This window comes from Erinaceus europaeus, chromosome 2 (assembly GCF_950295315.1).
Source record: "Erinaceus europaeus chromosome 2, mEriEur2.1, whole genome shotgun sequence".
NCBI lineage: Eukaryota > Metazoa > Chordata > Mammalia > Eulipotyphla > Erinaceidae > Erinaceus > Erinaceus europaeus.
In genome coordinates, this window is record NC_080163.1 from 55929605 (window position 1) to 55957575 (window position 27971).

At 47.0% G+C, this 27971-nt stretch overlaps 1 protein-coding gene across 4 annotated transcripts in view; it reads left to right on the top strand.

The window, feature by feature from the left end:
• AFAP1L1 (actin filament associated protein 1 like 1) overlaps positions 1 to 27971 on the top strand; it is a 100586-nt gene that overhangs the window by 35842 nt on the left and 36773 nt on the right. For all 4 annotated transcript variants that reach the window (XM_007516439.2, XM_060180776.1, XM_060180784.1 and 1 more), the window contains exons 2-9: positions 3597 to 3725; positions 6663 to 6746; positions 8082 to 8179; positions 9377 to 9485; positions 17225 to 17323; positions 18706 to 18917; positions 22912 to 23091; positions 26143 to 26235. In XM_007516439.2, coding sequence (XP_007516501.2) covers positions 3597 to 3725; positions 6663 to 6746; positions 8082 to 8179; positions 9377 to 9485; positions 17225 to 17323; positions 18706 to 18917; positions 22912 to 23091; positions 26143 to 26235 — 1004 coding nt within the window. The remainder of the gene's footprint in view (positions 1 to 3596; positions 3726 to 6662; positions 6747 to 8081; positions 8180 to 9376; positions 9486 to 17224; positions 17324 to 18705; positions 18918 to 22911; positions 23092 to 26142; positions 26236 to 27971) is intronic.

Here is a 27971-nt window from a genome sequence, read left to right on the forward strand (position 1 = left end):
GCTCCCAAAGGGAATTAAATCATATCTGCAACCATAGGAGAACTTTTATAGCTTCCAATAGGGGGAATGGGGATCTAAAACTCTGGTGGTAGAAATGGTGCAGAGTTGCATCCTTTGGCTTGTAATTTTGTAAATCAATATTAGATCACTAATAGAGAGAGAGAGAGAAAGAAAGAATAGGAAAGCTTCCAGTGGATGGGGATAAGATATGGAACTCTGGTTGTGGAAGTTGTGTGGAATGGTACCCTCTTAACCTATGGTCTTGTCGATATTTTTTATTTTATAAATAAATTTTTTAAAATTTTAAAAAGGAATAGAAAAGGATCTGGGCAGTAGTGCAGCGGGATAAGCACACACTGTGCAAAGTGCAAGGACCAGCGTAAGGATCCCGGTTCGAGCCCCAAGCTCCCCACCTGCAGAGGGTCGCTTCACAAGCGGTAAAGCAGGTCTGCAGGTGTCTATCTTTATCCCCGCCTCTCTGTCTTCCCTTCACCTCTCCATTTCTCTCTGTCTTGTCCAACAATACCGCTATGACAACAATAACAATAACAACTACAATAAGCGCAACAACAAGGGCAACAAAATGGAGTAAATGGCCTCCAGGAGCAGTGGATTCGTAGTGCAGGCACTGAGCCCCAGCAATAACCCTGGAGGCCAAAAAAAAAAAAAAGAATAGAAAAAAAAAGAAGAAAAAATACACATTTAAAGTGGGGGAAAAGAACACAGAATCTTGCCACTGTAAAGAACTTTAAAGAAAAGGGGAGTTTTGCAGGGTTTGATCTGTATACACATCAAAAACAGACCTCACAATTCCTGGTGTGGGATGATAAGATTGTAAGGCTCTCTCCTATCTCCTGGGACACCAGAGATTTCCTGTTTTTTAGGAGGATTGATAACTAGGCCAAGCATCCCTCATAACTCTTCCATCTCTTAATCTGAGTACCATTCGGGCAAGTCTTAGAAGTTCCTATCTTTGGTCCCAATAATATTCATACCTGCAACTGCCAGAAGTAAATGCCCAGAACCCCTATCCAGCATGCTGAGTACAATGGGATTGCTCATTTCATCCTCATCAGGACTGTGTAAAGCAGCTACTAGTGCTGTTATCACCCTCCCCCTTTCTGCAGATGAAGAACTGGCAGCTTAGAGATATTAGTAAATTTTTTTTAATTTTTCATTAGTGATTTAATAATTATCAACAAGCTTGTGGGATAAGGGGTTCAATTCCACACAATCCCTACCACCAGAGTTCCGTATTCTATATCCCTCTGGAAGTATGGATCAAAGATTTTTATGGGGTGCAGATAGTGGGAAGTCTGGCTTCTGTAATTGCTTCTCTGCTGTACATGGGCATTGACAGGTCAATCCATCCCCCCAGCCTATTGATATCTTTCCCTAGTGGGGCAGGGCCCTGGGGAGGTGGGGTTCCAGGACACATTGGTGAAGTCACCTGCCCAGTGAAGCCAGGTTGGCATCATGGTGGCATCTGCAATTTGGTGGCTGAAAAAGAATTAAGATATAAAGCAAAACAAATAGTTTAATAAACAGGAACCTACAGGCAGAAGTATAGTAGATGAGATTTGGGGTCTTCATGTTGGAAGACACTAGGAAGTCTAAGTTATATTCCAAGGGGGCTTGACTTTATTAATTTTTGCCTGAGCCTGATAGCTAGCAGGCAAGTGTGCTGAAAGTTTTGTCTGGGGAGATGGTTTCAGAGTTGGTACTAGGACTAGAAAGCTGGATTACAGAGTAGCTCCCAAATATGGGGAAAGTATATAAATACCATTAATTGTAAACTCCACTGATCTGACCTCGGGCCACGTCTGTTCATATTTAGCACAGGAGCCTGTGTAACCTCTGCATCCCAATCAGTTTGAGCTCGCTTTCCATGGTCATAGCTAGGAATTATATTAGGAAATTTCTCCTCCTTCTCCTTTTCCTCCTCCCTTAGAGTGAGAAAGGCAGAGAGAGAAAAAGAAACCAGAGCACCAAAGCTTCCTTCAATGAGGTGGAGGTCAGGCTTGAACCTGGGTACTGCACATGGCAAAGCAACGCACTATCCATGTGAGCTACTTCTCCAGCTCAGGGGTCCACAGCTGGGAAAGACAAGGCTGGGAAAGGGTCACAGTGCACACAACTATACTCTTGGCCATCCTTCAGTGTCATACCTAAGTGTCACGCTTTATGTGACTGCTATGTGAACTTAACACTACAGGGCTTTTTGTTGGCTAGTTGATTGGTTTGTTGCTTACTAGCTAGCTTGTTTTGTTGTTGTCAGGACTTTACTACTATACCAATTTTTTTTTGCCTTCAGGGTTATTGCTGGGGCTTGGTGCTGGTGATATGAATCCACTGATCCTGGTGGCCATTTTTCCCATTTTATTGGATAGGACAGAGAGAAATTGAGAGAAGAGGGGGAAATAGAGAGGGGGAGAGAAAGATAGACACCTGCAGACATGCTTGGCTGCTTGTAAAGACTGTGAAGCATCCCCCTGCAGGTGGGGATAGAGACAGAGACAGACAGATTTTTATTCTTCCTTGGTACCTTGTGCATGCACAATTTCATCATTCCAGGCTATTTGGTTTTTTTTTTTTTTCACTAAGATAGAAAAAACAGAGACAGGGGCTGGATGGTAGCACACCTAGTTGAGTGCACATATTAAAATGTGCAAGGACCCAAGTTCAAGCCCCTAACCCCCACCTGCAAGGAGAAATTTTCGCAAGTGGTGAAATAGTGCTATAGGTGTCCCTCTTTCTCTCTCCTACTTCCAATAAATAAGAAAAGAAAGACAGACAGAGAGAATCCCACAAAGTCACTTCTGGGGACAGGAAGCCAAGGTCTTGGCATGAGTCAGTCTTTAAATGACTCTCTGCTCCAGGACTTTGTGGCCTTGTGGCCTCCCCCAGTTGTAGAAGCTGCAGCCAGGAGCTTGTCATAAATGCAGAGTCTGGGGCCCCAGTCCAGACCTCTTGAGTCAGAACCTGCAAGGCCCCATGTAACTCATACATACAGTCATGTCTGAGAAGCTCTGGCATGGCATGGAAGGAAAGAACGGTGGCCGTAGTCTGGGGACTGGGCTTGGGAAGGGTTAATGTTTCATTTGGCTCCCGCCAAGGCACCGGAAACAGAAGGTTCCAAAGATTGAAGCCTGTGAAGGGATGGGACAGGAAGGCTCCCTTCCTGCCTGTGTCCTGGATGGCCCCAGCCTGGGAGTTATGCTGAGATCTGAGCTGTAGGGAGGAAAGATCCAGGGTTGCAAAACAGGACAGGCTGAGCCAGAGGGAGGCCTATGTACTCCTTGCTTGAGGCTACCTGGGCTCAGTGTTGCCAGGATGGACCTGGGGAATGTCAGTCCTTAAAATGGGGTCAGTTAAGGTTGGAGGCAGCCGGAGAGGCTTGGAGAAGCCTCACCAGGAACAGAGCTGAGCTCTCCCAAGGGAGGGGGCTGGCCAGTGCTGGGACAGCTGTGAGGGTCTCTGAGGTCTGGCCTCTGGTCCTACCCTATGACCCCCCCCACTTCCCTGGCCTCTGTGGGTGAAAGCGAGCACCCTAGTCCACAGTGTGGTGACTATACCCTATGGACCTCCCTCCTCAGTGCTGGAGCAGCTACTTCCCGAGCTCACAGGGTTGCTCAGCCTCCTGGACCATGAATACCTCAGCGACACCACCCTGCAGAAGAAGATGGCCGTGGCCTCCATCCTGCAAAACCTGCAACCCCTCCCAGGTCAGCCAGAAGCACTCTGCCTACTGCTTGTCAAGAACCTTCAGTAGCTCCCCAGGGCCTGAGGGGCACAAGAAAGTCTAAGTCTCACTGAGAGGCAGTCATGACACTTCATGGTCTGGCCTATGTCCTTTTGACTTCAGACCTTCTTGAACTCTGTTTGTTTGTTGGTTTGTTTGTTTGTTTCAGAGCACTACTCCACTCTGGCTTACAGTGGTGCTAGGATTTGAACCTTGGACCTCAAAGCCTCAGACTTGAAATTCTGCTGTGTAAACCTCTATGCTATCTCCCTAGCTCCCCTTTGTCATTCTGAGCCCATGATTTTGTGTGTGTGTGTGTCAGCTAGAGCACTACCCAGCTCAGGCTTAAGGTGGTGCCAGGAACTGAACCTGAGACCTCTGAGACTCAGGCATGAAAGTCTTTTGCATAACCACTGTGCTGTCTTCTGGCCTAAACTGCTCCACCCTTAACCCACTGTGAACACACACAGAACTCCCACTCACATAGTCACACACACGCTTGACATCATCTCACATACACAACCAACACACATCATGCATGACATACAGCAGTGGCTGTCACATAAAGTACACACTAGTGCGCAGCATGCTCTCTCACACACAACATATGTCCTGTACACACACACACACACACACCACTCTTGCCCTGCACACAACATATGTCCTGTACACACACACACAACACACACACACACACACACCACTCTTGCCCTGCCCCAGGACGTCCGTCTCACTGTGGGCTCAGCTTCAAGCCCCCTCACCTGCATGGCCTTTCCGCCACACCCAGAACAGCCCATGAGGTGACGTGTGCACCTAGTGGACTGCACCATTTCACAATGCTGGGAGGGTGTGAGTGATGTGGTGGGAAGTCACTATGTCCCATTCTCATCCTTACCCTGATGACAGTTGATGGTTGGTGTTCTCAGTCACCCCCAGAGGAGAGCTGGGGGAGGAGAAGGCAGCTGCTTGTGCTCATCAGATCCCCTGGCGTGGGAAGCCTGTTCTCTGTCTTCTGGGGCACGCTCCTCACATCCTTCTCCTAAGAGAAGGGGGTCTTCAGTAACAGTGTAAAAATTAGGCTGAGGAGAAAATTCAGCCTGTTAGAGCACAAAATTTTCATGCCTCACGCCCCGGGAGTCACACGTTCAGTCCCCGCCACCACCCCCAGCACCACTTTATGCTGGAGCTGAGTAGTGTTCTGGTGTCCTACTGTCTGTCTGTCTGTCTACCTATCTCTCAATCTCTCCTAATGAATATTTTTTTATCTTATTGTTATTATTTTTTTGCCACCAGGGTTATCACTGGTGCTCCATGTCTGCATGATTCATCTGCTCCCAGAAAAGATTTGTTTTGAGGGGGACAGGTAGTGGCGCACCCATTTAAGCACACATATTACCAAGTGTAAGGACCTGGCTTTGAGCCACTGCTCCCCACCTGCAAGGGGTCCGCTTCACAAGTGGTGAAGCAGTTCTGCACTTGTCTATCTTCCTCTATCTATCTCCCTATCCTCTCTCAGTTTCTCCCTGTCCTATCTAATAAAAATTAGAAAGAAAAAAAAGGGGAATCTACCACTGGGAGTGGTAGATTCATAGTGCTGGCACTGAGCCACAGCAATAATCCTGATGGCAATAAAGAAAAAAGAAAAAAAGAAGGAGTTGGGCGGTAGCGCAGTGGGTTAAGCGCATGTGGCACAAAGTGCAAGGACCGACCTAAGAATCCCGGTTTGGGCCCCCGGCTCCCCAGCTGCAGGGGAGTCACTTCACAGGCGGTGAAGCAGGTCTTCAGGTGTCTATCTTTCTCTCCCCCTCTCTTTCTTCCCCTTCTCTCTACATTTCTCTCTGTCCTATCTAACAACAATGACATCAATAACTAACAACAATAATAACTATAACAATAAAACAACAAGGACAACAAATGGGAGTAAGTAAATAAATATAAAAGAAAGATAGAAAGAATAAAGAAAGAAAGAAAGAAAGAAAGGGGAAAAGGAAGGAAGGAATAAAGAGAGAAAGAAAGAGAGAGGGAAAGAAAAAAAGAAAGAGAAAGAAAGAAAGAGAGAGGGAAAGAAAAAAGAAAGAGAAAGAAAGAAAGAAAGAAAGAAAGAAAGAAAGAAAGAAAGAAAGAAAGAAAGAGGACTTTTTTTTAAAAGACAAAGATGAGCCTGGGGAGACACCATCTGTCGCACATTAGTCTGCAGCCTCAGAAGTTCCAGATTCAGTTCCCTGCATCACCATAAGCCACAGCTGAGCAGGGCCATGGTAGAAAATAAAAAATATAAAGAAAAAAAAATAGAGGGTGAGAGACAGAGATATAGATAACGGGGATAGAGGAGAGAGAGAGAGAGAGAGAGAGAGAGAGAGAGAGACCGACTACAACACTATTTGTGAAGCCTCCACCATGTAATTGTTTCCATGAGGCCTGAACCTGGGTCCACAAGCATAATAATGTGTGTGCTCTACTGGGTGAGCCATCTTCCAGCTCTCCCTAAACATTATTTTATACAAATATATATGTGTATATATATATATATATATATATATATATATATATATATGTAAATATGGCCAGTGAGATAGCTCACCCAGTGTGGTGCCTGCCTTGCTATGCACACAACCAGATTTGAACTCTAACACTACATGAAGAGTGCTATGACATGACATATCTCTCTCTCTTTCTCTCTCTCTCCTCCCCTCTCCTCCTCTCCCCTCCCTCTCCTGTCTCTCTCCACAAATGTGTACCCAGAGAAGTGAAGTCACACAGGCTCTGGAACACAAAGATAAAAATCAAGTATGAAGCTGAGAGAACTACTTTAGGAGGTACAAACGCTTTGCAAACTAAACTCTGTGTCATTTGTGGGACAGAAGTTGGGGGCAGAGCCCACCTCCCCTCCTCACAGCTGGCCTGTTCTCCTTCCTCACAGCAAAAGAAGTCTCCTACTTGTACGTGAACACCTCAGACCTCCACTCAGGGCCCAGCTTCGTGGAGTCACTCTTTGAAGAATTTGGTAAGCAGCCCTCTCCCAGCATCCCCCCAGAGCCCCAGAACTGCCTCCTCCCCATGTGTGAACTTTCCTCTCCCCAGTTTATGGAAGGTCCTCAGACCAGACCCCTGGGTCTGAATCTAACGTCATCATACTGTGTCACTTTGGGGGAGGCCCTAGTCCTCTCTGGGACCTATCCTTACTGTTCACAAGTCTACTTCAAGTCTTCAAGTCTTCCCAGAGACATGAGGAATGAGGGAGTGGGGAGTCTTCTAGCTATAGTTTCACCCATCTCTGGAGGCTGCTGGGGACCTGGTTGCCACCTCTGGAAACTCCACAGAAAACAGAGCTGTAGTGGGTCAGTGGCAGGATGCTGGACACGGGAGTTTCAGGACAAACAAGAGTAAGATAAACACTGTGCCTTCTTATGCCCTTGGGAGTCTCCACAGCTCACGCCAACAGGTGTCTTATTTTAGTCTCCTTTTTGTTGTCACCTGGTCCTTGCTGCCCCAGGCTAAGTTTTTCAGATAGAAAGACAGAGAGAGAGAGAGAGACCAAGAGATCACAGCACCATAGCTTCCTCCAGTGCAGTGAGGGCCAGGCTCAAACCTGAGTTGTACACATGACAAAGCAGGCTCACTATCCAAATAAACTACCTTCCCAGCCCTACCTGATTCTTCCTTTCTGTAAGAAGGTTTTATTTGTTGCTGTTTGTTTTGATTTTTGAGATATGTATGTATGGAATTGGCACCTCTCCTGCTGGCCTAACTATTCTTTTTTAAATTTCATATACATGTGTCATATTCATATAGATTGAGATAGCATAATGGTTATGCATGTGACTTTCATGCCTGAGGCTCCATCTTCCTAGGCTCAGTCCCCAGCATTACCATAAGCCAGAGCTGAGCAGTGTTCTGGAAAATAAATAAATATATATAAATAAAATGAAATAAAATTATATATATATATATATATATATATATATATATATATATATATATATATATATATATATATATGGAGAGATAGAGAGATCATAGCACAACCCTACCATTCAGGGAGTCTCCCTGGTCCCACAGTGCTCCCAGGTGGTGCTGGATTTTGAACCTCTCAGCGGGAAGATATGCACTCTATCTGTGAGCTACCTCTCTATTACTCAGCTCCTGACTTTATCTGTAGCCCCAAATGATAGACAAGACAGGAATCATCCAGACACCTTGCAGAGAGGCAGACCCTGTCTCAGTGGGGTGGACTCAGGGTCAGAGGGAAGAGGTGGCAGAGCTCTCCAGACTCTAGGACCCACCCTTCTCCCCACTCTGCTGTGCTCATTTCTCTGCCCAATGCCCTGGCCCTCTGCAGACTGTGACCTGAGTGACCTCCGGGACCTGCCAGAGGACGAGAGTGAGCCCAGCAAAGGAGCCAGCCCTGAGCCAGCCAAAAGCCCAGCCCTGAGAAATGTGAGTTGTGGTTTGCGTCCTGGGCCCTCACACTCCTTTCTCTCTAGAAAAGGTAGAGGTCTAGGTCTATGCAGGGCCCTGTTGCTCATACCCCGCAGAGTATGCCCCATCCCAACCTTGGACTGCAGGAGATGATGAAATAGGCTCTAGAAGTTCAGTGGTCTCTGCCCTCCTCCCTATTGCTGTGTGCCCTTGGGCAAATCACTGATGCTCTCTGAACCTGACTCACTTACAAAATCAAAAATCAGGCCAGATATGGGGCTGCCAGCTCTGGGCCTGTGACAAGAGGTCCATGATTATATCAGACATTGTCTGTCTGTAACATGATTCACCACAGTCATCACCAGGGCTTCTTTTTTAAAAAAATATTTATTTATTCCCTTTTGTTGCCCTTGTTGTTTTATTGTTATAGCTATTGATGTCGTCGTTGTTAGATAGGATAGAGAGAAATGGAGAGAGGAGGGGAAGACAGAGAGGGGGAGAGAAAGATAGACACCTGCAGACCTGCTTCACCACCTGTGAAGAGACTCCCCTGCAGGTGGGGAGCTGGGGCACGAACCAGGATCCTTACGCTGGTCCTTGTGCTTTGGGTCGCCTGCGCTTAACTCGCTGCGCTACCGCCCAGCTCCCCACCTGGGCTTCTGATGGACTGCAGTCATCTGCTCACAGCAAGGGAGTGGGGTTGGCACTGTTATTAACCCATTTGACAGGCGAGGAAACTGGGGCAAGGAGAAAGTGAGTGGCATGCCAGTGTCTCACAGCTACTAAAGTGGCAGAGCTTAACTGTAAAGATGGGTGGGCACTTAGCCACTGGGCTATGCCCCTACCCTAAATGACTTTGCTCATATGTATTTGTCCTGCACTTTCTCGCACTCTCAATGTGACTGCAGACTATTTCAGAACTCACAGCAGCTGTGGGTGGTGCTGGGCATGCTTCTTAGAAGCTGAACAGTTTTTGTCTCAGTGGTAGGCTACCAATCCTTTAGACTTTCCATCCATTTGCATAAGAAACCCACAAATAAAATCTCTGAAGGTTCTCATGCTACCTTTCTTCCAGCAGTGAGAAGCTATGGTTTGCCTTTGGAGAATGTCTCCTGCCTCTAGGGGGCACCTATCTCTCTCCCCACAGCCTCCTCCCCTTCTCTTTGCTCAGTGGGCCTGGCTTTGTCCCTCTCACACTCTTCTGTTCCCTTCCAGGCCACTGACCTGCCTCCACCGCTCCCCAACAGGCCTCCACCAGAAGACTACTACGAGGAAGCACTGCCACTAGGGCCAGGCAAGGCTCCCGAGTACATCAGCTCCCACAGTAAGTCCTAGTTCCCCACAGGCTGGGAGCAAGGTGGAGGAGGCTTCCCACCTGCAACTCCGAGCCTTGCACCATGGGACATGCCCAGGGGAGCTGCCCTTAGGCACTGGGCTATGGAGGTCAGTGTGAGAGGCCCCAGGTCAGGGCTTGGGTTCTGGCCTCAGTTCTGTGTAACCTGGGGCACACGCCTCCCCTCTCTGTTATTCTGCTCCTGGACCCTAGAAAGAAGAAGTGCTTACACACATATAAAAACGCTAGGATGGCAATGCATTGATGACAGCTGCAGCAGAGTTTCTAGCTGGTATCCATGTTAAAAACCCTCTTTGGGCCAGGAGCTAACTCCCGTGATAGAGTGCACACTTTACCTTGCATAAGGACCTGGGTTCAAGCCCCTTGCCACCACATAGGAGTACCTGCACAGGAGAAGTGGAGGAGCAGTGTTATAGTGGCTCTCCTCTCTGTCATTCTCTCCCTCTCTCTCACCTTCTGTCTGGGGAGGGAGGAAATGCCACTGGGAGCAGATTCACCAGGACTGGTAGAATCAGCAGGTTCAGAGCCCCAGCCATAACCCTGGCAGGAAAATTTAAAAATAAATAAAATATGCTCCTCTTCAGTAGGCTGGAGAGAGAACTTGTGTGTAAGCAGCTTCCCATTAAATTGGAGGATCACAGAGCCAGCACTGAAGATTAAAAAAAAGGGGTGGGATGAGACTAGATCAGAGAAGAACAGGATTGCTCAGGGTGTTCAGAAACTGATGTAGGCAGAGCATTAGAAGGTCTATTTATACTTCATTCCGTTCATCTTTCTAGAAATTCCTCTCTGTGTTGTTGCAATAGATGATAGTTCATGTATGTATACATGTGTGATTCATACATGCATTAATATAAATTTCCTTGCTATATGTATGTGTGTTTACTGATAGGTTAGCACAGTAAAAGCAGTTGTGAGGGCATGGGTACAAATCAACTCTGAAAAACCTCTTATTAATTTTTTTGTTTTTTTTTAAGAGAGCGAGAGAGACAGACAGACTTTAGTGCCAAAGCTTCCTTCAATGCAGCAGAAGCCAGATTGGAACCTGGGTCACAAGCATGGAAAAGCAGCACACTATCCAGATGAGCTACTTTTCCAGCCCTGAGAAACATCTCCAATTGGCTACAATGGACAAATTTTTGCTTTTGACTCTCACTGACTTCCTTCAGGCCACCAACAGAGACTGCTCCTCTGAGAAAAAGTCTCTGGTTGTGGCATAAGAAACTCACATTCTGGGAGTCAGGCGGTAGCACAGAGGGTAAAGCGCAGGTGGCGCAAAGCCCAAGGATCGGTGTAAGGATCCCGGTTCAAGCCTCCAGCTCCCCACCTGCACGGGAGTCGCTTCACAGGCGGTGAAGCAGCTCTGCAGGTGTCTGTCTTTCTCTCCCCCTCTCTGTCTTCCCCTCCTCTCTCCATTCTCTCTGTCCTATCCAACAACAATGACATCAATAATAATTACAACAATAAAACAACAAGGGCAACAAAAGGGAATAAATAAATATTTTAAAAAATGTTTAAAAAAAAAAGAAAAAGAAACTCACATGCCAATCAAAAGCTACTTCTTGGTTCAAGGATGACCCAGCATATGTAATTGAACTTCAAAGAGAGAATATATGTGTGTAGCCTGTCTCTGTCATTCAGCAGAATAGTAGAATATTCTCAAACCGGGAGTCGGGCTGTAGCGCAGTGGGTTAAGCACAGGTGGCGCTAAGCTCAAGGACCAGCGTCAGGATCCTGGTTTGAGCCCCCAGCTCCCCACCTGCAGGCAGGTCCCTTCACAGGCGGTGAAGCAGGTCTGCAGGTGTCTGTCTTTCTCTCCCCCTCTCTGTCTTCCCCTCCTCTCTTCATTTCTCTCTGTCCTATCCAACAACAACGATATCAATAATAACTACAACAATAAAACAACAAGGGCAACAAAAGGGAATAAAAAACAAAAAGAAAAAAAAAGAATATTCTCAAACCACAATAAATAAATCAATAAATAAGATAGGTCTGCCTAGGCTGATCCAAACTGACTCCAAGAGCTAATCATTAAAAAGCACTCAAATTGCTGAGTAGTAATTAATTGTGTATATAGACCACAACCTCCTTAGCCACTCAGCTGTTACTGGACACTTAGGCTGCTTCCAAGTTTGGGCTATTACAAATTGTGCTCCTATGAACATAAGTCTACTTACATCTCTTTGGATTGGTGTGTTTGTTTCCTTGGGATATATCCCCAGGAGAGGAATTGCTGGATCATAGAGTAGGTCCATTTCTAGCCTTGTGAGAGTTCTCCACACTGCTCTTCTCAGGGATTGGACCAGTTTACATTCCCACCAGCAGTGCAGGAGGGTTCCTTTAACCCCACAACCTCTCCAACATTTGTTGTTACTGTCCTTTCTGATATATGATATTCTCACAGGAACAAAATGGCATCTCATGCCTGGCTAGCATGGGTGCCTCTTCCCAGGTGCGTACTCTCTGGGTTGGAGAGAACTCAACCAGAGCCAGCCTGGGCTGCTACTCACTCAGCAATGCAGGAGAGATGACTCATGAATTTATGGCAGAGTGGCAATGCAATGTCTTTATTGATCAGAGAGCCAACGCTTTTAAACGGTAGACCCAGAAGTGGCAAGTCAGAAACGGAAATGGCTAGGAAGGGGGTGGAGAAAGGCAAAAGCAGGCTGGAAAGGTAGGAACTTCCTTAGCAACTGTTGCGAGGACTTTAACTGGTAGGATTAATATTACCCTGCAGGCAGGGAGGGTCTCAAGGTAGAAAGAAGATAGATCAAAGGAATGGAATGGGTGGGGATCTCTCAGGAAAAACAATGATTATGTAGATAGGACATAGTATCAGGAATGCAGGGTGCTTTGTGAGGTTCCTCACAATTACCCGACAGTCTCATTATTGTCTTTATTTGCATTTCTCTGATAACCAGTGGCTGAGCATTTTTTCATGTCTGTTGGCTCTTAGGATCTCCTTTTTGGTGAATATTCTGTCCATATCCTTTTCCCATTTTTGAACAAGGTTGCTTGTTTTCTTACTGCTGAGTTTGGTGAGCTCTTTATACATTTTGGCTATTAGCCTTTTCTCTGATGTATAACATATAAAGATCTTCTCCCATTCCATAAGGAGTCTCTCTGGGTGGTGTTCTTTATTTGCTAATGGTGAAGTCACCTCCTTCACTTCATCTTGCTTGAAGGAATGATGTTAAGTGAGATAAGCTAGAAAGAGAAGGAATATGGGATGATCTCAATCATGGGTAGGATTTCAGAAACCAGAATATAAAGGGGAAACGCAAAACATATCTTGGACTGAGTTTGGTATATTGCACCAAGGCAAAGGATTTTGAAGAGATAGGAGAGAAAGGAGATTAAGAAGGCTGTCAAGGGAGGTCGGGCAGTAGCACATCAGGTTAAGCGCACATGGCACAAAGTGCAAGGACCGGCGTAAGGATCCTAGTTCAAGCCCCCGGCTCCCCACCTGCAGGGGAGTCGCTTCACAGGTGGTGAAGCAGGTCTGCAGGTGTCTGTCTTTCTCTCCCCCTCTCTGTCTTTCCCTCCTCTCTCCATTTCTCTCTGACCTATCCAACAACGAATGAGAATGACATCAACAACAACAATAATAACTACAACAAGGCTACAACAACAAGGGCAACAAAAAGGGGGGGGAGAAGGCTGTGAAGTCCTGGTGCAAAGGTGGAAAGGGACCTAGGCTGGGGATGAGAGTGTTTTGCAGATACCTATCATGGTGAAATGAGAAATTGTACCTATGTGTAAATGCTGTACTGTAGAACCCAGACCTGCACACATGGTAAAATGTATGGTCTGCCAGTGAGCTATTGCCCAGCCCCATGTGCATTTTAATTTTTATTTCTAGAATATGCAAGAAAGCTTTTTTAATATTTTATATATTATTGGATAGAGACAGAGAAATTGAGGAGGAGATCGAGAGGGAAGGAGACAGAAAGACACCTGCAGTCCTGCTTCACCACCTGTGAAGCTTCTTTCCCCCTGCAAGTGAGGACCAGGGGTTTAAATAAAATCCTTGTGCACTGTAATGTGTGTGCTTAAGCAGATGCACCTTCGTTTGGCCCTGAAAGAAAGTCTTAATGGGATTTTCCTATGAGACTTGAATAGAAAGCATGATGAATTGAGTAATATTAAATAAATAATAAATAAATAAATAAAATGAAGTGCCAGGTGGAAGTGCATGCAACTGAGTGCACATGTTACAGTGTGCAAAGATCTGGCTTCAAGTCCCTTCCCACCTGCAAGGTAAAAAGCTTCATGAATGGAAAAAGTAATGCTGCTGGTGTCTCTCTTTCCTTCTTTATTTCCCTCTTCCCTCTCAATTTCTTTCATCTCTATCTAATAAATAATAAATAAAATACAATATTAGAAAGAGGAAAGGAAGGAAGGAAAGAGGGAGGGAGGAAGGAAGGAAGGAAAGAGGAGAGGAAGGAAGGATGAGAGAGAGAAATCAGGGTGAAGGGGGCCCATCTTCCTATTCCTTTTCTTATGCTTTTCACCATGGGCATATATTTTTCTTGTTTTCATTGAAAAGATGCATAACATAAGGGTTGATGCTGAGGAATTATTCTGATGCAGTCTCCGCCCCCAGGTTTTACCACGCCCAGCGAAATCCTAGCAGTGCCCCTTTCAACCAATCCTGTCCCCACACGTCACCCCTGGTTGTTGCCCAATAAAAGCTCTCCCACTCCCCCCCCCTCGTTCTCTGGGCTCTCTCTCTCTCTCTCTCTCTCTCTCTGCGCCCTCTCGCTCTCCCCCCCCAGGTGGTGAGGTATCGGTGACGGCCATTTTTGGCTGACTCCACGTGGCCTGGGCCACCCCCTCCTGATCCAATAATAAAGATTTGTGTACCCCACTTGCTCCGGACCTCCTCTCTCTCTTCTCCATGGCACAGCCCGACAAAGGATGACCGTTTCAGGCCTTTTAAGGGTCTGATTGGTGGCATTTGGGTGCTGCCACAGAGCTGTGTGGTCATTGCCACCCTCCAGTTCTCTAACACTTCCATTCCCCCCTCCAGAGGAACCCTCATTCCCATTAAGCCTCACTCCGTTCCCCCACCAACCACTAGTCTGCTTGCTGTCCCTATGGGTTTGCCAGTTCTGTATATGTCCTAGACATGGAATAATAAAATATGTGACCTTTTGTGTCTGACTTGTTCTAGCTGGCATCATGTGCTCAAGGTCCCATGTGTCTCTGTTACATCAGAACCTCTTTATTAATTTTCTAAACAGGTCTCATGAAAAATGACTGATAAGACTTTATCAGTCTATTAAAAAAAAAAGTCAATGCAGGGGCCAGTCAGTGACACACTTGGTTAAATACACAAGTTACCAAGCACAAGAACCTGGGTTCAAGCCCCCAGTTCCTACCTGTAGTGTGGGGGTGGGGAGTAAGCTTCATGATCGATGGAGCAGTGTTGCAGGTGTCTTTGTCTCTTTCCCTCTCTATCCCCTCCCCTTTCAATTTCTGAGGTTGGTGATATTGGTCCAGGTGACGGTGACCCTCTCTGTCCTTGGCAGTCCTGGAGGGGTCAAGGTGACTGACTGCCCACTGCTGCTTGTGTGAAGCAGGTGATTTTGCTTTATCCACTTCAGGACAAGGAGAGGGGAGGCAGGGACGAAGGGCAGGATCCCTGGTTCCTCCCTGTAAGAGACTCCTCCCCCATTCTACCTCCCATGGGGCAGGGAAGTAGGGGTCATGGGGCAGAGGGAGGGCCGGGGAGGGCCTCAGGAAGGGCCAGGACCCACGTCAAGGAGTGTCCTTCCTCTCACACAGAGTCCGACCCTGCAGGTGTCCAACCGCTTTGCTCCTCATTCCACCCCACCCCCCATCTCCTGCCCTGATGCCCCCAGTCTCCTCTCAGGAACTGTTGCCGGCATCTGAAGCCTCAGGGTCCCCACTGGGTCTCTCCACTGCTGGGGATGTGCTGCTGCCATGCTCAGGAAACAGATGGGCTGCAGGGCTGAGAGCCCAGAGCAGTGCTCTATAGAACTGTGTGATATGGGAGTAAGTGGGACTGGGTGAACAGAGGACTTCCTGGAGGGGTGGCTATCCCCTAAACAGACAACTCAGCTCTCCTGGAGGGCTTCTCACTAGCTCACTTTGTGGCTTTGATTTCTTCATCTGTTAATGGGACTGTAGCAGCAGCAGCTCTCCCTGCACTGTGGGGATCCAGGAGATGGTGGTGATAATGCTGTTTGACACCAACAGCCAAGGGAAAGGTTGTTGCACAGCAGTGATGTGTGGGTCCTCCATGCACGAGTTTCCAGTTCCCATCCACAGTATCACCAATAGACATGGCTGACCTTTGCTCTTACAAAAAAAAAAAACCTTCAAAATGATATATTGTATTTGTCTAGCACATTCTGTCTGGTACCCCAGAAACCCTATCCTCCAGAAGCAGCATCTGTGTTCTGTGGAAAGGAGATCAAGCCCTCTGTGGAAAAAGAGGGGTCTAGGGGCCAGGCAGTGGCACACTCAGTTAAGGTCACTTAGTGCTAAGCACAGGCACTGCACAAGGATCCGGGTTCGAGTCCCGGTTCCCCCACCTGAAGAGGGGAATGCTTCACAAGTTGTGAAGCAGGTCTTCAGGTATCTGTCTTTCTCTCTAGGGAAGCAGGTCTGCAAGTATCTATGTTTCTCTCTGTTCTGTGCAATAAAATGGGGGGGGGGAAGTGGCTATAGAAGCAGTGGATTTATACCAAGCCACAGAGATAACTCTGGAAGCAAAAATTGAAAGAAGGAAGGGGGGAGGAGAGAGAGAGAAAGGGAGAAAGGGGTCTCACTTGGCCGAGGACCAATGTGGGTTCCTTGTCCCCCATCCTTGAGCTGACAAAATTAAATCTCCTCCACTGCTCCACACAGTACCCATCCCTGAGTTGGTTCACATGCTATCACTGAGCCAAAGTGAGGACTGCCCATATCACATTATAGTTGCAGAACCTGACATGTAGAGAATCCATGCTTCCTTTTCCAAGGCTACTGGATAATTGGTAGAGATGGATCTGAACTCCAATCTAGCAGCCCCCTAAACACTGAAACTTTACAGTGTGCTCCAGTGGCCATCCGCACCAAAGTGACAACTGATTCAGTTTTATAAATCCACGTCCTTGGAATTCAATATAGATGTCTTATTAAAGCTTTTCTGTTTTTAAATGAAGATTCCTCAGTTTCCCCCACTGAATTAGAATCTCTAGTCCCCTCCAGTAATGCTGATGAAGGATACAATTAGGGGTGCTCTCACCCCTTTCATCCCCCCCATTTTGCTCTAACTCCCAGCCATGAATGGGAAAGTGTTATAGTGTCAGCAGATATTTATCCAATTGTTGTGTTCATGACCACTACTATGTCCTCCATTGTGGTCCCAGAAGTTTAGGTGGAGAATTAATTACTCTCTGTCATGAAGAAGCGGCATGGCCAGGGATGTATCTCAGTGGTAGACTTCATGTTTCTTATTTGTAAGTCCCTGGGCTCAATCTTTGGCACTGATACTAAAAAAAAAAGTGGGGGAAGTAGAGAAGAGGGAAAACAGAGAGACATTTCCATCTGGTCAGTGACAGGTGGAATATGTAACCCATTGGTTGTCAATGAATGTATTGTCATGTAGAGATGTGGTGTCTAGGGTCTGTCCCAGCCCTAACCCCCAAAGTTGATCTGTCTTTCTCCAATGTGTGGCCCTTCTGCTACCCTTACAGATGGCAGCAGCCCAGCCCACTCCATCATGGACGCCTACTACGAGGACGCAGACAGCAGCTACCCAGCCACGAGGATGAATGGGGAGCTGAAAAGCTCTTGTGAGTACCCTTGGGTGTCAGATGACATCTGTCCTCCCAGAGCTGACCTTGGGATGACCCTTGGTGTGTCCATCACCCCCTCACTCCTGGAGCCCTGACATAAGTCCCTTGTTCTCAGTGAGTCTAGAGCCCGGGGTCCAACCCTCGTCTGACATCCTGGGACAAGCCTTAGAGAAATGCTTGTTCTCTCAGAACCTCAGTCTCCTACTATGGAAGCGGGGTGGGCGGGAGGGAGGGGGCTTGTTGGGCTCTGTGACAACCACCTAGACAGTGCATGTAAGATGTAGTGACACAGGGGTCAGGCAGTGGCACACCTAGTTGAGTGCACATATTACAATGTGCAGACCTGGGTTTGAGACCCCACTCCCCACCTGCGGAGGGGACACTTCACGAGCAGGTGTCTATCTTTCTCTCTCCTTCTCTATCCCCTCCTCCCCTCTCAATTTCACTCTGTCCTATCAAATAAAACAGAAAAGGGGGATCAAGGGTAAGGCCACTGGGAGCAATGGATTCATAGTGTTGGCACTGAGCCCCAGCAACAACTTTGGTAGTAATAACAAAAAAGAAAAATATTTATTGACACTGGCTAATGTCTACTGGGCTCTCATCAAGTACCAGAAGTACCAGACTTCTAGACCTGGTTAAGTTGTTCCTCACTAATGTTTCCAATAGTCCAATCAGAGACTAGAGAAATAACATAATTATCATGCAAAAAAAAACCTTTCATACCTGAGGCTCTGAGGCCCCAGGTTCAATCCTCAGCACCATCATAAGCTAGAGCTGAGCAGTACTCTGGTAGACGAAAAAAAAAAAAAGAAGTCCAATCAGGTAACTATTATTAGGTTGGTTTTTTTTTTTTGAAGATTTATTCATTTATTAATGAGAGAGAGAGAGAATCAGAACATCACTCTGGCATCTGTGATGCTGGGATTGAACTCAGAGCCTCAAGACTGTGAATCCAGTGCTTCAGCTACTGTGCCACCTCCTGGACCACAACTCAGGCGCTCTCTCTCTCTCGCTCTCTCTCTCTCTCTCTTTTAATTTATTTATTAGAGACAGAGAGCCATGTAATGCTGGGGATCAAAATTAGGACCTCATGCTTGAGAGTCTAATGCCCTACCCACTGTGCCATCTCCTGGGCAGCCAATTTCGTATTATGACTAGTTTACAGAAAGGGAACCCCAAAAATGCTGAGAATGAAGTAGTAAGACCACAAAGCCAGCAGTCAGTATGCAGAGCACAATGCATGTGGAGTTTGGCAAGCATCTCCCATCCACCCCCTTCACCATCCTAGCCAGAGCGAAGGTGCTGCGGGGGTGGGGATGTGAGCAGGTACCTCCCTAGCCACAACAGTGACAGGTCATTTCCCGGGGCACCTGCAGACAATGACTCTGATGCCATGAGCAGCTCCTACGAGTCCTATGATGACGATGAGGAGGAAGGGAAGGGGCCGCAGCCCACACACCAGTGGCCATCAGAGGAGGCCTCTATGCACCTGGTGAGAGACTGCAGGATATGCGCCTTCCTGCTGCGGAAGAAGCGTTTCGGGCAATGGGCCAAGCAGCTGACGGTCATCAAGGAGGACCAGCTCCTGGTGAGTGGCAGGGCTGTGTCCCAGGCATCACATGGCCTTGCACAGTGGGGTACATCTGTGTATGTGCTGGTTTCTCTGGTCTGGCTTTGTGGACAGGAGTCCAGAGCCCAGTGTCTCATATATCAGAGCTCTTCCATTTAAGCAGGATTTAAAAAAAATAAATAGTTACAGCTGGCAAGCTAACTCACTCGGAAGAGGCCTGCTTTGTCATGCTCAAGGCCCAGCCTAAAGCCAAGCCCCCACCGCACTGGGGCTGCTTCATTGATGTGGTTGGTGTCTCTCCCTCTCTCCTTCTGTCTCTGTCTAAAAAAGCAGTGAAGTTCCTGACAAAAAAAAAAAAATCTTGAAAACACATTTTTATTTTGACTAATACAGTTGTGTTGTGGGGAGAAATAGCTTGGGATCAAACCCAAGACTTCCAACATGTGAGGCATGTGCTTTGCAACTGAGCCACATCTCTGAACCCAGCAATAACCCAGGTTCAAGTCCCAGGTTCTCCACCTGCAAGGGAGAAGGAGGACTTCACAGTGGTCTCTGTGACACAGCTCTGTATGCTTCATGACACAGCTATATCTAGTATGTTTATTCAGTTAGGCACACCACCACCAGCCCCAGAAAGATAGACACCTGCAGACCTGCTTCACCGCTTGTGAAGCAAACCCCTGGCAGATGGAGAGCCAGAGGCTCGAACCAGGATCCTTGCACTTCCTACAGTGTGTACTTAACCCAGTGCACTACCATCCAGGTTAAGCATGACACAGCTGTATGTGTCTTGTTTGTTTGTTTGTTTGTTTGTTTGTTTTACCAGAGCACTGTTCAGCTCTGGCTTATGGTGGTGTGGGGAATTGAACCTGGGACTTTGGAGCCTCAGGCATGAGAGTCTGTTTGCATAACCATTATGCTATCTACCCTCCACCCTATATATGCTTTTTTATGAAATAAAAGATAAGCAAATGAAAAAGTGATTTTTTTTTTGCTCTTTTTATTTTTTTTCTCCAGTGAAGTCTCTGGGGCATCACCACCCTGGGCCAACTTTTCAAATTAAAAAAAATAGACAGGGAAAGTCACCATAGCACCAAAACTTCCCCCCAGTGCAGTGGAGGACAGGCTCAAACTTGGGTTGTGTACATGACAAAACAGGCACCCTCCCCAGTAAGCTATCTTGCAGACTGAAAAAATGATATTTGGATGTGGGGGGAAGCCACCTCTCCTCCCATAATCAAGAGCTAACCTCTCTTATGTTTTAATTACGTTTTAATTCCTACTCTCATTATACACCTGGCTTTTCTGAAACAGCCCTGTCTGAACTTATTATACTAGAACTTGATTTTTACATCTTTTAAATGCACCATCTCTGATCAAAATCTTTTCATAAAAGAAAAAGTACCTTTAGGGCGTCAGGCAGTAGCACACCTGGTAGAGAACATACATCACCATGGACTCGGACTCAACCCCCAGGTCCCCACCTGCAGGGGGGACGCTTCATTAATGGTGAAGCAGTGATTTCTTTCTCTGTCTCTCTCCCTCTCTGTCTCCCCCTTCCCTCTCAAGTTCTCTCTGTCTCTATCAAAAAAAAAAAAAAAAGAGGGAGTCGGGCGGTAGCGCAGTGGGTTAAACACATAGTGCGAAGTGCAAGGACCAGTGTAAGGATCCTGGTTGGAGCCCCCAGCTCCCCACCTGCAGGGGAGTCGCTTCACAGGCGGTGAAGCAGGTCTGCAGGTGTCTATCTTTCTCTCCTCCTCTTTGTCTTCCCCTCCTCTCTCCATTTCTCTCTGTCCTATCCAACAACAACATAAATAATAACTACAATAAAAAAAAACAAGGGCAACAAAAGGGAATAAATATTTTAAAAATAAAAAAAAAGAATGAATGAAAACACAAGAAAATTTACCTTTAATTTTGAAGTACACAGACATAATTTCAGCAAATATTTTTAAATGGCAACTTTTCATTCATAAATCTGTTGGCGAGCCTTATCTGTGACTAATTCATTTGACACAAGACCTTTCCTTACCCTGAAGCAGCCAAAGCTCACCACCAAGTTTAAACTAGCCCAGGAATGTTATGTCAGGATCATTCTTTCCAGTCCTTATGCTTGCTGGGTTTTCTGAGCCTTGCTGTACCAGGTAGGTCCTGTGAGAGTAGGTGGCCTTGTATCAATGCAGATCTAAATGGGACACTTCAGTTTTTCACCTTCAAGGCTGATATCTACCCTGGGTTGATTGAGGAGGTTCCTAACTATTGCACTAAGGAAGTTCCTTGCTATTCCTACTTTCCTGGGAACTTATATTACAGACGGGTATGGAGTTTTATATGATCTGTTCTCTGCTCCCATTGAGATGTGTGGTTTTTCTCCTTTTCCTTGTTAATATAATGAATTATGTGGTAAGTTTGTATGTGTTCCTGGGATAAACTCTGTGTGCTTCTGATTCAGCATGCATTTCACATATGTCTGCATTACTTTTCTATATTTACTTATTTATTTTATCTATTTATTATAGAGACAGAGAGAAATTGAGAGTAGAAAGGGTAATGAGGAGGGAGGAGAGATTTGCAGTACTGCCTCACCATTTGTGAAGTGTCCCTCCCCTTTGCAGGTGGGGAACCTGAGACTTGAACCTGGGTCATTGTGCATGGTAACATGTGTGCTCAGATACATCACAGCCCGTTACCCATATCTGGATTGTATTGGCTAATATTTTGTTTAGGGTGAGTGTGTTATAAAGCAAATTAGTCTGGAGGTGTTTATTTTGTTTGTTTCATTTGGTTTTATTTTTTGTTGGTTTTTTTTTCTTTTTGTAAAATCATTGTCAGACTCTGGTATCAAGATTATGCCAGCCTCATAGAAGAATTGGAAAGTAGGAATCATTATTTATAAGTGATTGATTTCCCAGCCCTCTGTCTCTGCTGGAATTCTCCCTCCCACCTTCCTGCTGTGCAGCCCCTTTGGCAAGGGGCTGGTTCTCTCTCCTCTGCTTTTAGACTGGGGTGGTCTTCCTAGTACTGTGCTAAAATCTGCCTCTTCCTAAGTAAGCAGCAATGCCTCTGGGGCCTTCATAGTAGCCTTTGACATCTAGATGTTGTACAAAGATGCCCCTTCCCATTTCTTCCTTTTTTAATTACTTTTTAAATTTTTATAATTAAATTTGCCAGCACTAGCGGTCAGGTGGTGACGCACCTGATTAAGTGTATACATTACAGTGCCCAAGGACCCAGGTTCAAGCCCCCCGGCCCCCAACTGCAGAGGGGAAAGCTTCACAAGTCGTTGAAGCAAGGCTGCTAGTGTCTCTCTGTCTCTCTCCCTCTCTGTCTCCCCTTCTCCCTCAAAAAAATTACCAGCACTGTAAATCCACCACTCCCAGAGGCTATTTTTTTCTTTTCTTTTATACTTTATTTGATAATACAGAGAGCAGTTGAGAGGGGACAGGGAGACAGAGAGGGAGAGAGAAAGACAGATACCTACACACTGCTTTACCACTCGTGAAGCTTCCCTGCTGCAGATGGGGAGAGGGGGCTCAAACCTGGGTCCTTCCATGTGGTATTGTGTATGTTCAGTTAGGTGCACCACCACCTGGCCTCCTTAATTCCTTTTTAACATTTATTTATTTTGACAGAACAGAGAAAAATTGAGAGGGGGAGAGAGAGAGAAACCAACACTGCTTCACCTCTCTTAAAGCTTTTCCCCTGCAAGTGAGGAATAGGGACTCGAACCCCAGTCCCTACACATTTACCAGGTGTAGGTCCATGCGCTTTACCAAGTGTACCACCACACAGCTGCCTTCCCCTCCCCATTTTCACAATTACTGGGCTTCTCTCTGTGGTGACAACCGCCAGCCCCTATCTCCACACTGCTCACACTGACCCAGGTTGGGGGTGGGGGAGTGTCTATAGGGTATAGAGGTCAAACTCCCTGAGTCTCCTTGAGAGGATGATTCCCTCACTACCCTCCACCCCAGCAGATCCTGATTCTCACCCCTCTTTCTCCTCTGCACAGTGTTACAAAAGCTCCAAGGACCGGCAGCCACACTTGAGGCTGGCACTGGACTCCTGCAATGTCATCTACATCCCTAAGGATGGTCGGCACAAGAGGCATGAGCTGCGCTTCTCCCAGGGGCCCACTGAGGTCCTGGTGCTGGCCCTGCAGAGCCGGGAACAGGCCGAGGAGTGGCTGAAGGTACAGGACCCACCACCTTCCACCTGCTTGCCTCCCCTTCCTCTCTCCCCAGGGAAGGGGAGAGGGATGCATTGCCCTGCACATGTGTGGACACCAGCCCCAAGCATCTTTGTGAGACCTGAGGGTGGGGTTCATTCTCCCTCTAGTTACATGAACCCCCTTACTAACGTCCCCCCCTCACTTAGCCAGCTTGCCTGTGTACACCTCTAGGAGTGAAAAGCTTAATATCTAGCTGGGGAAAATAGCTCAGCCTGTTAAAGCACAGAACTTGCACAGCTGAAGTCCCAGAGTTTGCAGGTTCAATCCCTACCACCACCTTATGCCAGAGCTGAGCAGTGTTCCCCCTTTGTCTTCCTCTCTCTCTCTCTCTCTCTCTCTCTCTCTCTCTCTCCCTTCCTCCCTCCCTCTCTCTCTCCTCACTTTCTCTTTCATAAAGTAAACAAATCTTTTTCATTTTAGTATAAATTGTATTAGTCATTCAATAGTGCCCCCTCCCAGCCCCCAACAATAAGCATCATAGTTCCCACAAACTCAGAGCTTGGCTACTTCTTTTTTTGTTTTCTGCGAGTTTCTATGTTTCAGTTCTCTGTATTCCACATATGAGTAAAACCATCCAGTGGTTGTCTAATTGTCTCTCACTTCCTCACTTACTTCACTAAGCATAAGCACTTCCAGCTCCATCCATTTTGTTCCAAAGGACACGATATTATCTTTTTAAATTTTTTCTTTATTGGGGATTAACGGTTTACAATCAACAGTAAAAATGCAGTAATTTGTACATGCATAACATTTCCACATAACAATACAACCCCCACTAAGTCCTCCTCTGCCATCATGTTCCAGGACCTGAACCCCACCCCCCACCCCAGAGTCTTTTATTTTGGTGCAGTGCACCAACAACACTATCAACTTTTTAATCGCAGGGTCATATTCCTTTCAGAATGTGTCTCGTGCCTTCTTTATCCAGCTGTCTATCAGTGGGCATTTGAGTTGTTTCCACTCCTTGGTTATTGCAAATGATGCAGCCTTGAACATAAGGGTGCATATGGCTCTTTGAATTAGTGTTTTCATGCACGTCCTTTGGATACGTGTCAGGAGTGGTACTGGTGGGTCATAAGGTATTTCAATTTTTTAAACAACCATGTCTAAAAGACATAATAGGTGTGAAGCAATATGATTTAACCATTAGATAAACTCATCATAACACAAGGCAAACCTCTCGCGTATCTTAGGTGAAAGGTGCATCCTTACAGCATCTACCTGTGACCCAGCTGCTACATCTTGCCGCTGTGCAGAACAACTAGAGTTGATGGGTATTGAGCGTGGATTTTGTGCCAGGCACTGAAAGCCTCTCATCCCTGACCTCACTGCTCCTTATTGTTCCCATCTGACAAGTGAGGAAGTCAAGGCAGAGAATGTAGGTGACCTGTCAAAGGTCACACAACCAAGTGGTCAGGTTCAGGATTGTCAGTAAACCAGTAAATCCACTCCAATGACTGGATGACAGTGAGACAGGACATTACTGGCCCAGCAAACTTCAGTTCAAGTCCCAGGCTGAATCTGTGCCTCAGTTTTCCCCCTCTGCAGACTGGTTCTTGTTAAGGACTCTGGAGGGTTCCTGACATAGTGCCTAGCAGGATTTCTGGTTACCTCTCAGCAATCACTGTGCACAGTCCCCATGCCCTGGGCCCTGCATTCTGTCTCTGTTTCACTCTGACATGACTCCTCTCTGTCTCTGATCTTCCTGCTACAACAGAGAAGCCAAACCCCTCCCTTTCTCCCTGTCCTCCCTTCCTTCCTGTGATAACCAGCACTTCCCATTACTGCCTTTGTCTCAGGAGGGGAAGGAAGGGAGAGAGCCAGCCTCCTGGGGGATCTCTGCTTTAGAGGCCCACTGAATCAGAAGGAGCCCTAGACCTGAGGTTAAGAATGAAGCAGAGGGAGTCGGGCAGCTCAGCGGGTTAAGCGCAGGTGGTGTGAAGCACAAGGACCGGCATAAGGATCCTGGTTCAAGCCCCCAGATCCCCACCTATAGGGGTGTCACTTTACAGGCAGTGAAGCAGATCTGCAGGTGTCTGTCTTTCTCTCCCCATCTCTGTCTTCCTCTCCTCTCTCCATTTCTCTCTGTCCTATCCAACAATGATGACATGAATAACAACAACAGTAACTACAACAACAATAAAAACAAGGGCAACAAAAGGGAAAATAACTAAATAAAAATTTAAAATTAAAAAAAAAAAAAAGAGTGAAGTAAAGCACACACAGTACCAGGCACAAAGACCCGGATTCCAGCCCCCAGCCTCCACCTGCAGGACATGCTTCATAAGCAGGGGAGCAGTGCTATGGGGCATCTCAAAAACAACCACCATAAGTGATGGGTCCTCGTGCAGGGGCCTTGACATCCAGTACTGGGAGTTCTTCATTCAAAGGCTGAGGGCAGGCAGCTACCCCTTCACTTCTCCAAGCCTCATCATCCTAATCTGTACTTTGTGAGTGGACACAAGCCCTGCCCTTTGAGGCACAGAATACAATGGGCTCATGCACACAAAGCCACCTGCTGAATGAGCCAAAATGGCCATCCTCAGTTGATGGTCTGTCTGATTGCTGTGTGGCCTTGGGAAAATGACTCTGGTCCCGGTTCCACACATTTGGAATGTAGAGACAGTCAGGGCTGCCTGATGGATGTTGTCAAGATCAAACACAGTTGCAGAAATGAGCTCCTCACCCAGTTTACAGGGTCCTTCATGCCCAGGACTTTACTGGCTCCCAGACGTCCCCCATGACAGGTGGGGAAACAAAAGAGCAGAGCAAGGAAGCAGCTTCCCCTCGGCCACTTAACTCAGCCTCACTGGCACCAGGTCTAGATGCTAAGCCTCTGGAGTCCCAGGCCTGCATCTTTCCATTTTATGGATCTGAGATGGAGGAAAGCCTTCTCAGTCTCTGTGTGCCCACATGTGTAGTAGGAGGCCCAGTGACCAGTCCTCAGCACGCAGGTACCCCCCACACACCATGTCCCATATACCTGCTGACAGGTACATTGTCATCCTGCAGGTCATCCGGGAGATGAGCAAGACCACAGGGGGTGCTGAGGGGATGGACACACCCAGGTCCCCCATCCTATTGTGCAAGCTGGACTTGGACAAGGTAAGTGCCTCCTCAGGGTTTATACAGGTAAGACGGGGTGACTCAGCATAAGGATGCTCTGGTCCCTTGGTAGTGTCCTATGTGCCAGCACAGAGCCGGCAGAAGATTTGGGACCTGGAAGTGGCAAGTTGGAAACGGAAATGATTAAGAAAGGGCCGGACAAAGGCAAAGGGGGGCTGGGAAAGGTAGAAACTTCCTTAGCAACTGTTGAGAGGATTTTAACTGGTAGGATTAATAATACCCACAGGCAGGGAGGGTCTTGAGGGTAGAAAGAAGATAGATCAAAGGAATGGAAAGGGTGGGGATCTTTCAGGCAAAACAATGATTATGCAGATAAATTGGGAGCAGGCTATAGTATCAGGAGTGCAGGGTGCTTTGTGAGGCAGGGAGTCTGATAAGACGAGGTAAACCCTGGGGGGGGTTGTCCCTCCTTGCTGGACCTCTCAGTAGAGAGAGAAAGACTGACAGGATGGATGCCCCCTCAAGTCAAGCCCTGCCAAGCTCAACCACATCCTCACAATTTCCCGACACATGATACTTAGGGAAAGTACAGTGCAGGGCAGACAAAGGGTGTATCCTGCCAAGAGGGGAGGAAGCAAGTTTGAACAGAATCTCGAAGGGCACTCTGGGGTTTGTCAGTCAGATGGGGGGGGAGGGGGAGGTGCCCCTACTACAACCTGAGGGCTCACCTAGCCATTGACAGAGTCACTCACAATCTGTGCCTGTGCCAGAGTCAGCCCTGTGTGCTAGGGGTGAGGGTGGGCTCTGCCCCAAGTCCTGGGAGGAGGTTTGAGCCCCTGTGCTAGGTTTGAAGAGCTTGTGGAGAGACAAAGAGAAATGCTTGCAAAGCTGAGCTTCCCTGTAACTGAGTGTACTGAGAGGTGTTCAAGTGTTGTCAGGTGGTATCTGTAGGGCTGGGGCATTTAAGAGGGGACGGGGACATGGAATTAGTGGTTCCATCTCTGTGGGATTCTGTGACTGAAGTGTCACCAGCCTGAACTCAGTGCCAAAGCTCTCACAGCATATCTTTGTATTTGTGGAATTTCTATCTTGATGAAAAATTTAATATCTATGAACTTTTGCAGAACAGATTACAACCACACCTTCTGTTTCGATATCTAGGGGTGATTGATTTTTTAATCTGTTATATCTTTTTTAATTTAAGGTATTTAATTTATATACATGTATATTATGTATAGATTAATGCAAATGTTTATTATTTATTTATTTTGGCCAGAACCCCACAATCAGCTTTGCCTATTCATGTTGCCTAGGACCATGAAGTCCTTTGCACTACTTCAGCACTATCTCCCCTGCCCCACAGGACTGATTCTTTGTACTTGGACAGTCCTATCCCATTTCTGGTAGTTCTTTCCCTTTTCTGTCAGCTTCTGTATTTATGGCCTTTGGAAACTCAGAGGAGCCCCCTGCCCTATTGTAGCCTAGCATCTCTGAGCCTTGTCTGGGGCAGGAGGTAGGGGTCGGTGGGAGGGATGGTCTTTAGCAGGAAAGGGTCAGAGGCTTCAGAGCTCTGCAGTCCACACCCCTTCCACCCCCCACCTAGCTTTAAAGTAGCTGGTGTCATTTGAGTCCTGTCCTGAGTCTGCCTGTACAGTTTAGCTTCTTCAAGTGAGATGCATCCACCACACATGGGTGAGTGAGAAAAGGTGCAGGCTCTTGGCCTGGAAACTTAACTGGGGCAGAGGGGCCCCCTGGTGGCTGCTGAAAAGAGTTGC